General features: G+C 36.8%; 1 protein-coding gene across 2 annotated transcripts; it reads left to right on the forward strand.

The window, feature by feature from the left end:
* On the forward strand, positions 1 to 3,032 carry LOC121975279 (V-type proton ATPase 16 kDa proteolipid subunit-like). Of its 2 annotated transcripts, XM_042526843.1 has the most exons (3): positions 1 to 169; positions 265 to 550; positions 2,621 to 3,032. In XM_042526843.1, exons 1-3 carry the CDS (start codon positions 94 to 96, stop codon positions 2,871 to 2,873), a joined length of 615 nt encoding a protein of 204 aa, XP_042382777.1. In that variant the 5' UTR covers positions 1 to 93; the 3' UTR covers positions 2,874 to 3,032. The 2 variants fall into 2 exon arrangements, with proteins under 2 accessions (XP_042382777.1, XP_042382779.1); XM_042526845.1 differs by lacking the exon at positions 2,621 to 3,032 and having other exon boundaries at positions 2 to 169; positions 265 to 554.
* The last annotated feature ends 9,450 nt before the right edge of the window (positions 3,033 to 12,482 follow it).

Genomic DNA, 12,482 nt, shown 5'->3' on the forward strand with positions numbered 1-12,482 from the left:
GATCACATTTTTTCTTCGGATCTGACCTTTGCACGCCTGCCTCTTCTTCCTCCTCCGCAGGAACTAGGGTTTCGTCGAGACTCCTCCGCCACGATGTCTAGCTTCAGCGGCGACGAAACTGCCCCTTTCTTCGGATTCCTCGGCGCGGCCGCAGCCCTCGTCTTCTCCTGTAATTTCCCCCAATTTCGGCGACCTTTATCTCAGACTCTTATTCCGTTCGAAACAAAAGGTTCGTTTCTTGAAATGTTTTTCATTCTTTTGCAGGCATGGGGGCGGCGTACGGCACGGCGAAGAGCGGCGTCGGGGTGGCGTCCATGGGTGTGATGCGGCCGGAGCTCGTGATGAAGTCGATAGTTCCCGTTGTCATGGCCGGAGTCCTGGGGATTTACGGTCTCATCATTGCGGTGATCATAAGCACCGGGATCAACCCCAAGGCCAAGTCGTACTACCTTTTTGATGGGTATGCCCATCTGTCTTCTGGCTTGGCTTGTGGTCTTGCAGGACTTTCAGCTGGTATGGCCATTGGCATCGTGGGAGATGCTGGAGTCAGGTAGTTGTTGTTTGAGATCCTTTCTAGATTCGATAGTGCTCTCTATTCCTCTTTTTTTTTTTTTGTCTAATTATTGACTACGAATTCTCTAACCTTGTCTTCTGTTATCGCATATTTAGTCCATTTTTCCTCTGATAGTCCTTTCATAAAAGAGCAATTTATTTTTCTAGGTCATGTGTGTAGAATTTATTTACAGTCGTATTCCTATTGTGTATGTGTCTTTCATCCATTCTTTGCACTATCTATCTATATAGGAGTCCTCGAGGGATCGTGCCTTAGCTTGTTGTTGTTGTTATTGAGAGAGCTAGTTATTGACTAAAAAAAATTGGAATATTTACTGAGATGATTGTAGTTTCATATGCAGATCCCACATGAATCCTTAGATCTATCGATTTCAATGATTACTACAAAATTTTCTATGTTTTAGTCACTTTGAAAGGGTAACAAACAATGTTTGTGCCCATATTTTGATTACTTACTGCGTTTAGTTTCACTACATAAAATATTGAGTCTTATTTATGGATACAAATAGCATAGACATATATGTGCTTTATTTCTATGGAATTTACCAAAACATATACAATCAAAGCACTTTTTCTATAATTGTTTTTTAATAAAAAAAAGTGTCAGCTTTGCATTGTGCTTACAAAACCATCTTGCAAATTTAATTTTTTAAAGATGTAGAAATAATAAAAGGTCAAAAGAGCTATTTTGAACTACATGTAATTTGATGAATCAAAATGCATGTATAGGTAGTTATGTAGATAACGTGTATTGACCAACTAGACATCTGCAGTAGTAAGGTTGGAGAATATTGGTTCTTCCATTATGGTTAGATTTATCACATTGAGTTTGAACAAATGAGTTTAATGAAAATATGAAGCAAATGTGAAGCGGTTGTTACCTTAGGAGTACGTGTGAGTTGCATCTGGGATTCATGAGTAAGGTTATGGTTAGATTTATCACATTGTTATAATAGTTGTCAGTAGTTTTTTAAGTCAAATGGTTTGAGCTAATGGCCTTGTATTACATTTGCAATTCTAATATCTATTTGTAGATTATCAGCTACGTGTTTGAACAAATGAATTTAATGAAAATATGAAGCCAATGTGAAGCGGTTGTTACCTTAGGAGTACGTGTGAGTTGCATCTGGGATTCATGAGTAAGGTTATGGTTAGATTTATCACATTGTTATAATAGTTGTCAGTAGTTTTTTAAGTCAAATGGTTTGAGCTAATGGCCTTGTATTACATTTGCAATTCTAATATCTATTTGTAGTTTATCAGCTATGTGTTTGAACAAATGAATTTAATGAAAATATGAAGCCAATGTGAAGCGGTTGTTACCTTAGGAGTACGTGTGAGTTGTATCTTGGATTCATGGGTACATCTTGTAAGAATAAGATAAGCATCTAAGGTTAGTATTATTTACATGGGTAGTTTATTGTTAAAGCCACAAGCTATTTGGATTAAGATCATTTGTTGTTGTGTCAGATCTTCAACCTTTTGGAGTTTGGATGAGCCAAGTTCTCCAAATTTGTTCCAAATTAAGTGTCATCTTATATTATTTATAACCAAGTACATCAATCCACATGAATTAGGAATTATGAGTTTGATGCTTGTAAAGCATGTTTTCACTATGGAATATAACTTCGTAAACTGTTCCAGTTAAGATCAACTTGTGGCTGGTGTTTAAAAAGTTGATTTTATTACCTGAGAAAAAGAAAATTGAAAAGTCCAGTAAATTTGTATCTTCGCTGTAAATTGTATAACTAAAAAGTTGAAAACTTGGGAGAGCAAAGAACAAGCTGCATGAGATCAGTTTAATAAAGCAGTCAGATAGCTGCATGCAATTTGAAAACTATTTTACATCAAGGATCTGAAAATCTTCATTAAGATTAGTGTAAATTTTGTTTCTTTTGGTAGAAAGTCATGATGATTGTTTTGGCTACTTCAATATTAAGTATTAAGTATTCAGTAAACAGATTGTCAGTGCATCGCTAGCAGGGGATATACAGTTCCTGGATGTTAGAAACCAATCTGAACCATATCTTATCATTGATGCACATAGGGGTTCCCTTGCTGCCTTGGCAATTCATCGGCATGCTCCAATTATTGCAAGTGGTTCTGCTAAGCAAATTGTGAAGGTTTTCAGTCTAAAAGGAGAGCAGCTAAGCATCATCAGATATTACCCTACTTTCATGGCTCAGAGAATAGGTTCTGTTAGCTGTCTCACTTTCCACCCGTACAGAGTACTCCTTGCTATTGGTGCTGCCGATGCCTGTGTATCTATCTATGCAGATGACACTTACCAAACAAGATGACTTGCTTTTGGCAACGTTCAAACCTTCAGACCTGATTAAGGAACATGGAAATTTCAATTTAATAATCAAGGAGATGGTAACTGCATTTGCCCCAGATTGTGACATCAGGCTGCACAATCCTGCTTTGAATGTGAAATTTGTATCTTACAGTGTTCGTTAGCCTCCTCAAAAGAGGGTCACACTTCATCAGAATTCTTGCATCACCGTTGGAGGCTCTCACTAATAATAATATTTAGGTAAAAGTTGTACATAGTCTATTTTATGTTTATGTTTTCTTTTTCTTATTTAAATTTTCTTGATCATTTTCTTGCTTTGTTTTGTTCAAAGTTGTAAAATTGCACTTTCATATTATAAATTAAGTATTGGTTGCTTTTAGGAAATAGTGTTGTGATGTTGGTCACTGAAAATGATTTTGGCTTCTCATTACTGATTTTGTATGTTTTGCTGTCCATAAATTTTGCTTGTTCATGCAAATGCTTTGATCTATCATTTGAATTACCGAACAAGTTCCGAATGGTATCAAAATTCTGTAAGATTGTAATGTCTTTTGGTACCTTGTAGTGATGCAGTAAAGAAGAATGTTTTGAGTCATTTAAGAAACAGTCTTTGTTTCGTTGTATTTGTTATTTCTGATTGTACTGTTGCTATAATGGTAACAAAAATCATTTTCAATCTTGGCACAACTGCTATTCATAAACCTAGAATGAGTATTTATTGAGCCCATGAGTTAGATTTCTGTCCACCCAGAATTGTAGGTCCACAAATTGTTGGCTACTTCAATATTAAGTATTAAGTATTCAGTAAACAGATTGTTGGCTAAACAGATTGTAGCTGTTCAAAATAGATTTTTTGTGCTCTTTTGTTTTATATGTGAATATCACTATATACTTTGAAACAGAATTAGTGTAAATTTTGATATTTACTAGCTTTTCATGTAATTAATTATTAATATTACTTCAACGTCAGATTTCTATTATTTTTATGAGTTTAAAATCATTAACTGAGTTGATTATATGTAAAATTCGAATCTAGACATGGTAAAAGAAAAATAATAGTTTCGTAAATATAAAAATAATGATTTTTAAATATATTTTTTTATTTTTTTTCTTTAAAACGACAACGCTTTTAAAGCGTTGCAAAAAGCGTTGTCTTTTCTACCAAAAACAACGCTTTAAAAGCGTTGCAAAACGTTGCCTTTGCATAAAACAACAACGCATTTAAAGCGTTGCAAAAACGTTGTCTTTAGTACAAATGACAACGTTTTAAAAGCGTTGTCGTTGAGCAGACTTTTTACAACAGTGCCTTTAACAACGCTTTTTCAGGCAAAAAGACAACGCTTTAAAAGCGTTGTCTATTAGCTTTTTTCTTGTAGTGAAGTTTGGTATCTAGCACACATACTAACTGCAAATAAAATATCAGGTCGGCTTGCAGTTAAGTACAGTAGGCTACCTATTGCACTCCTATAATGTTTTAAATCAATTGGTTTTCCATTTGGGTCACTGTCTAAGATTGTGTTTACTGCCATAGGTGTTTTTATTTCTTTTGTATTTTCCATTCCGAATTTTTTAAGTAAGTCTTTAGTGTATTTATGTTGATAAATATAATTTCCTTCATTTGTTTGTTTGATTTGTAATCCTAAGAAATAAGTTAATTTTCCTACTAAGCTCATTTCAAATTCTTTTTCCATTAGATTAATAAATTCTTCTAAAAATTCTGAATTTGTTGAACCAAATATTATATCATCTACGTATATTTGTGCAATAAATATGTCTGTATTTAAAGATTTAACAAACAAGGTTGGGTCAATTTGACCTTGGTTGAATCCTTTAGATGTTAAGTACGATGTTAGCATTTCATACCATGCCCTGGGTGCTTGTTTAAGTCCATATAAAGCTTTCTTTAACTTAAAAACATAATCAGGGTGTTCTAGACTTTCAAACCCAGGAGGCTGACCTACATAAACTTCTTCTTTAATTAGTCCATTAAGAAAGGCAGACTTAACATCCATTTGGTATAGTTTAAATCCCTTGTGGGCTGCATAACTTAGTAACATTCTAATGGATTCTAATCTGGCTACTGGGGCATAGGTTTCATCATAGTCAAGTCCTTCAACCAGACTAAACCCTTTGGCAACTAGCCTAGCTTTATTTCTAGTAATTTCCCCAGTTTTACTTAATTTGTTTCTGAATATCCATTTTGTTTCTATTATTTTCTTATTCTTAGGTGGTGGTACTAGGTCCCAAACTTCATTACGCTCAAATTGGGCTAGTTCCTCTTGCATAGCTATAATCCAGTCTGGGTCTACTAAGGATTCATCCACAGTTTTGGGTTCAATTTTTGAAATTAAAGAAATTTGACTTAGGTTTCTAAAAGATGATCTAGTTTGAACTCTCAAGTCTGGATCACCAATTATTTGATCAGTTGGGTGATTTGGGTTAACCCTTATTGTTCTAGTGGGTTGACTCTCTTGATGTTGTTCCTCTTCTTCATGACTTAGAGTCTGGTTGGTTTCTGGAACAAATTCAGGTGGTTATGTAAGTTCTAAGTCTTGTTTAGTTTCTTCAAATTTTACATTAGTAGTTTCTTCAATTTTTAAGGTAACCTTATTGTAAATTCTATAGCCTCTACTATTTAGGGAATATCCTACAAAGATTCCATTTTCAATTTTAGAGGAGAATTTTCCTAAGTGTTCTCTTGTATTTAAGATAAAAACTGGGCACCCAAATACTTTAAAATATTTTATATTTGGTTGTTTATTATAAAACATTTCGAAGAATGTTTTGTTATGAGTTTTATTTATTGTTGTTCTGTACTAACGGCTTCTGCCCAAAAGTATTTAGGTAGGTTATACTCATTTAACATTGTTCAAGAAGTTTCAAGTAAGGTTCTATTTTTTCTTTCTACAATTCCATTTTGTTGGGGGGTTTTAGGGCATGAGAACTCATGATGGTAACCGTTTTCAAGACAAAAACTGTTAAAGTTGTGATTTTTAAATTCTCCCCCGTTGTCACTCCTAATTCTTTTAATTTTAATATCTTTTTCGTTTTCAATTTGTTTGAAAAAATTTGTAAAAATTTCAAAAGTTTCATCTTTATGTTTTAAGAATTTTACCCAAGTAAACCTAGAATAATCATCTATAATTACTAAACAATATAAGTTTCCATTTATAGATTTGACTCCATGGGAGTCAAAAAGGTCTAAATGTAGAAGTTCTAATATTGAGTTAGTTTGTGGCTGATTTGTTTGTTTGTGAGTGGATTTAGTTTGTTTGCCTTGTTGACAAGCATTACATATGGTTGAATCTAAGTTAGGTAATTTTGGTAAGCCTCTCACAAGTCCATTTAGTTTACTTATATTTCTGAAGTTGGTGTGAGACATCCGCCTATGCCATAACCAAGTTTCTTCTTTTTGTGTTAAATAACACTTAATGGAAGAAATAGTTAAGTTGATGGCATAGATGTTGTCTTTTCTAAAACCTTTTAGGCTTATGGTAGGATTATCTAGATGTTTGATTAAACACTCTATGGATAGAAATTTAACCTTATACCTAGTATCACACAATTGACTTATACTCAGAAGATTATATTTAAAATTTTCAACAAGTAAAACATTTGTAATTATAAAGTCTAATTTTAATTCAATATTACCTATACCAATTACCTTGAGTTTGTCGTTATTTCCAAAGGCAACTGTTCCTAAGCTTTTGTAAGTGAGTTGAGTGAACTTGGTGTGATATCCAGTCATATGTTTGGAACAACCACTGTCCAAAATCCACTTGGTTTCTTACAGTAAGTAGGATTTTAAAGTTAGTCTTTTTGAGCAGACATTATTTAAGTTAAGTTTTAAAGATTTGAAATTAATTTTTAAGTTTAAAATTAAAATTTTGAAATTAATTTTTAAATTTAAAATTAAAATTTTGAAATTAATTTTTAATTTTAAAATTAAAATTTTGAAATTAATTTTTAAGTTTAAAATTTTGAAATTAATTTTTAAGTTTAAAATTAAAATTTTGAAATTAATTTTTAAGTTTAAAATTAGAATTTTGAAATTAATTTTTAAGTTTAAAATTAGAGTTTTGAAATTAATTTTTAAGTTTAAAATTAAAATTTTGAAACCTTATTCATCTCACCCGATCTATATTATCAATCAGGGAATCCTATGATTTTGTGAGATGAAATTGATTTGGTTACAGAGTTTGGTTTAACTAGCATTAGATTCAGGTTTAGTTTTGGTCTCTACAAACAGGCATTCTTCGGATAAACTTCTAAGCTTGGTGAGTCACATGGACGTTATTAGAAGTAACCAACCTTTCGAGGTTTTCCGAATAGTTCTATCTGTTAGGACCTTCGGATGCGGCTAGAGAGGGGGGGTGTGAATAGCCGACCCCAATTTTGCGTTTCTTTCTACAAATCAAGTTAGCGCAGCGGAAAAATAACAACAGAAACGAGAACGAGAAGATCAAACCTTAGACGCAGCGATGTAACGAGGTTCGGAGATGATACTCCTACTCCTCGGCATGTCCGTAAGGTGGACGAAGCCTATCAATCCGTCGGTGGATGAAACCCCGGATAACCGGCTAATATGAACTCCTTCTGAGTGGAGAAACCTCACCACAAAGTCTTTGCAACAGCAAAACAGAGGAGTACAACAATAGAGGAAACAAACAAGAACAATAGAAATTGTAAACACACTTGCTTGCCTTCTCGTCGGAGTCCGTTGATGAAGCAGCAGCTTCACGGCTCCAGCAGCTAGAAAACCAGCACGAAGCTCATGCGAAGCTTCAGCAAACCGAGAGCTCAGTAAAGCTCAAGAGGAAGAAGAAGAATTAGCAGAAGCAGTTCTTCCAGTGTTTTCTTTCGTTCTTCACTGTAGAGGCCTTATATCATATGGTATCTCCCTGCAACCTGCGAAGAAGAACAGACGAAAACAGACGAAGCAGAGATAGCCGTTATGTCGCAATGGCTAGGCCTGGACCGATCAGGCTCCATCCTGATCGGTCCAGGAGGTCCCTGATCGGTCTGTGGACCGATCAGGCCCTAGTCTGATCGGTCCCCAGACCGATCCCTAACTATCTGTGACGTCTGCGATCGAAAGTCCTCAGAATGGTTGTCGGGCACAACAACTTCGCAGCACAGCAGGAGAACGTAGTAGCAACACTCGGAAGCCCAAAGGATCGTGTGGAAGCTCGTATATCAGTTCCGTTGAAAGCTTTGGGCGAGTACTTCGTTTATAAGCTGTGAAAGGTGTTGGATCCCGTGGGTATTTTGAAGTGATCAACCAAGTTGGTTAGGTCCTGCTTTGCGTTTGATCCCTGTGTCTGAGTGTGCAGGAGCTTAGGAGCGCAGGAAGTCGAGCGGAAGACGCAGCTAGCGAGAAGGACGGCACGGGAAGGGAGCCGACGGGCTCGGTGCATCCGAAGGACGAGAGAGCTGCGAAAGAGTACTCCAGTGGACGAGAAGAACGTGCGCGGCGTTCGAGGAACGAGAAGCCGGAAGGAAGCCTGCTCGAGGAGAAGGTCAGAAATTGGGTTCGGGTGAGCCCTATTTCGGTTGGTCGAATCACTCAAACTATCGGAGCATCGGAAGTCAACGCAATGGAGCTGGAAAAGAAGCACAAGCTGGAAATTCAGCTTGAAGGCGCCTTCATAAAGCATGAAGGCGCCCTCAACATGAAGGCGCCTTCAAGCTTGATGAAGGCGCCTTCAACAGGTCAGATTTGACCGTTTGCGCTGCGGATAAAACTTTATCCGCTGACCGAGCTGGAGGCGCCTTGGACCCTCGGGATAGACTTTCCAGGAGCTATATAAAGGCCCCTGGAGCTAGGAAATATTCATCACTTCTTCATTCAACTCTGTAACAACTTCCTAACAATAGTTCTGAGCTGTTAGAGCGTAAAAGGCTTCTCCGCCTTCAGCAAAGGAGATCTTCTACTGCGCTTTTCTTACTGCCCTGGATTAACAACCCTCTTGGTTGTAACCAGGTTAAATTCCTGTTTTCTTATTTCTTTATTGCTTTATTATTTTATTTGCTATTAACCTATTTGAGTTGAAAGTACGGGGAGGGTATAGTTTTAATTTTTCAGAAGTAATTCACCCCCCCTCTTGCCGGCCTCCGTTGCACCTACAATTGGTATCAGAGCCCGACCGCCTCAGAAGGACTAACGGCCGACTGAAGCACAACGATCAAGACGATGGCCAGAGCGAATATTCATCCCCCAAAGTTTGACGGAGACTTCGCGACGTGGAAACGCCGGATGGAGGTATTTTTTAAAACCGACTTCGATATTTTACTAACGATGAAATATGGTTTTGAAGTTCCGAAAGACAAAGAAGAGTACCAATGGACGAAGAAGGAGCAGGCCGATTTCATGGCCAACGGAAAGGTAGAATTCCACCTTCTTAACGTGCTGCCACCACAAGAGGTAAGTCGGATCGGAAGCTACGACTCCGTGAAAGATCTCTGGGAAAAATTCCTAGAGCTTCACGAAGGTACATCTGAGGCAAAGCTTGCAAGACGCGACATCCTCCGAACTCAACTTACGAACCTCCGGATGAACCAAGGCGAGAAGGTAGCACAACTCCAAGTGAGGATCAAAGAACTAATCACGCAACTCAGCAATCTCGGAGAATCAGTAACAAACCGAGACTCAATCCGGTACGCGCTCAACGCCTTCCCGAGAACTCTCGAGTGGGCCTCCTTAGTAGATGTGTACTACATCTCTAAGGACCTTGAGGTAAGTACCTTAGAAAGTCTATTTTCTACCTTTGAACTTCACGAGTCCCGGATTGCAAATCCTAAAGAAGTAATGAAGTCAAATCTTGACGTCGCCCTACAAGCCAAGATGGATGATCCCGATTCCGATGCATCAATTGACGAAACTGAAGCTGCATTAATGGTAAGACGCATTAATAAGTTTCTTAAATCTAATAAATTTATATCACAGTCGAATAAGCATCGTCAAAAAGGAAGGACGGTTTGTTGCTACAATTGCAACGAAGAAGGGCACATCAAAGATGACTGCCCAAAGTTAAAGAACAAAGAGAAAGAAAAGAAAAAGGTAAAGTACAAGAAACCAGAACCCTCCAAGCACAAGAACCTGAAGGTCACTTGGTCAGACTCATCCTCCGAATCAGACGTCGAAGAATTCTCGGGGTTAGCTCTAATAGCTAATCATCAGCTGGAAGAAGAGTCAAACTAAGAGATGAGCATCGATGAAGGGGGAGGAACATCAGAAGAGGAAAGCTGCAGTGAAGGGGTAGCATCACCTAGTCAGGTAAGTAAGGTACGCAATCTAACCTCGACTCAGTCTTTTCAATTTATTAAGTCTCTTTCTAAAGATTTATTCAAATTAGAAAAAGAGAATGCTGATTTAAATACAATTTTAGATAAATTGAAATCAGAAAATGATAATTTAAAATTTGAAATTAAGAGTTTAAAAACTGATGCATGCTTAAATAGATTTCCAAAATCAAAAATTAGAATTTATGAAAAATTGAATTGGTACATTAGAAACCATCAGGGTCAACTTCGAAGAATGCCCAAGAACTATGTACCCCCTAAATTTTTGAATAATCATGTAGGAAGGAACCTCTATTGGGTTTTGAAATTTGTGCTAAATTAATTTATTTAATTAAAATCTTACAGTGAGAAAATTAAACCTTGAGTTTCTTTATGGAAGCTTTGTCTAAGGAAGTGGTTGTTGCTCCAATAACCAAGAAGGCTTAGGGTGCATTTGGTTTGCACCGTTTTCATTTTCATTTTCTGGAAAATGCGCGTTTTCTAGAAAACAGAAAACGACTTTTTGTCATTCTCTGTTTTTCTAGAAAACGATAGCCAATTTTTTAGAAAACGCACGCGAAAAATGCAAACCAAACACCGTTTTTCAGAAAACACGCGTTTTCCAGAAAATGAAAATGGAAAACACGCGTACCAAACGCCCCCTTAGTGTCTCGCCACGACCTGGAAGTTAAATATTAAAATAAAATATTTAATTAACTTTCTGAAAAAGTATTAAACTAGAATTAAATAATGCTTTGAAAGTTTTTTTTTAACATCCTTTTTGAAAAATTCTAAAAATTAATTTTTGACTTGGAAATTCATTTTAGTTAGAATTTTTTTTTGTTAAATTCAGAAAAATTCATTCTGATTTAGAAATTTTTGAAATATAAATTCTAAAAATTTTGTTTACTTAGAAATCTTTTGGAAAATTGTTAAAATTCATTTTGACTTAAGAAATTATTTTTGAAATCTTTTTTGGAAAATTCAAAAAAAAATTTGACTTAAGTAAAAATTATGTTTACTTAGAAATTTTTTTTTAACAACTCTGAATATTCTATTTTTTTTAATTTAAATTTTTTTTTAAGTATTATACTCTTACCCCGTTTTTACTGTGATCAAAGAGGGAGAGATTAGTACAAGTCTAGGGGGAGATAATTGTTCAATTTTTTTTCTCTCTTTTCTCTGCTTAATCTTTTATTTAAGTTACAATTTTACTTATTGCAACTTCATGCTTAAAGTGTTAGTTTAGTAATTCTCTTTAAAATTACTATTTGTCAATTTTATACCCTAACTTGAACTTGGGTTGATGCACATCAAAAAGGGGGAGATTGTTGGACCCAGTGGGTATTTTGATGTGATCAACCAAGTTGGTTAGGTCTTGCTTTGTGTTTGATCCCTGTGTCTGAGTGTGCACGAGCTTAGAAGCGCAGGAAGTCGAGCGAAAGATGCAGATAGCGAGAAGAACGACACGAGAAGGGAGCCGACGGGCTCGGTGCGTCCGAAGGACGAGAGAGCTGCGGAAGAGTACTCCAGTGGACGAGAAAAACGTGCACAGCGTTCGAGGAACGAGAAGCTGGACGGAAGCCTGCTCGAGGAGAAGGCCGGAAATTGGGTTCGGGTGAGCCCTATTTTGATTGGCCGAATCACCCAAACTATCGGAGCATCGGAAGCTAACTCAATGGAGGTGGAAAAGAAGCACAAGCTGGAAATTCAGCTTGAAGGCGCCTTCATGAAGCATGAAGGCGCCTTCAACAGGTCAGATTTGATCGTTTGCGCTGCGGATAAAACTTTATCCGCTGACCGATCTGGAGGCGCCTTGAACCTTGTTGGAGGCGCCTTGGACCCTCGGGATAGACTTTCCAAGAGCTATATAAAGGCCCCTGGAGCTAGGAAATATTCATCACTTCTTCATTCAACTCTGTAACAACTTCCTAGCAATAGTTCTGAGCTGTTAGAGTGTAAAAGGCTTCTCCGTCTTCAGCAAAGGAGATCTTCTACTGCGCTTTTCTTACTGCCTTGGATTAACAACCCTATTGGTTGTAACCAGGTTAAATTCCTGTCTTCTTATTTCTTTATTGCTTTATTATTTTATTTGTTATTGCACTATTTGAGTTGAAAGTACGGGGAGGGTATAGTTTTAATTTTTCAGAAGCAATTCACCCCCCTCTTGCCGGCCTCCGCTGCACCTACAAAAGGTGCCTTCCATAGGGCTGAAGGCGCCTCCAACGTGTAAAATTTGATCCCGAGAATTGCTGGTGGCTATCGCTGTAAAGGTCAACTTTTATCCTGTTAAATGCGCCTTCAGTGCAAAGCGCCTTCTATTAACAGTGCA

This window comes from Zingiber officinale, chromosome 4B (genome assembly GCF_018446385.1).
Source record: "Zingiber officinale cultivar Zhangliang chromosome 4B, Zo_v1.1, whole genome shotgun sequence".
NCBI classification, from domain to species: Eukaryota; Viridiplantae; Streptophyta; class Magnoliopsida; order Zingiberales; family Zingiberaceae; genus Zingiber; species Zingiber officinale.

Excerpts from the sequence above, each read along its gene's own strand:
- LOC121975279 (XM_042526843.1), top strand. The coding sequence starts at position 94 with ATGTCTAGCTTCAGCGGCGACGAAACTGCCCCTTTCTTCGGATTCCTC. Across the intron at positions 170-264 it reads CGCAGCCCTCGTCTTCTCCT|GCATGGGGGCGGCGTACGGC; the intron begins GTAATTTCCCCC and ends ATTCTTTTGCAG. Across the intron at positions 551-2,620 it reads GTGGGAGATGCTGGAGTCAG|GGGTTCCCTTGCTGCCTTGG; the intron begins GTAGTTGTTGTT and ends TGATGCACATAG.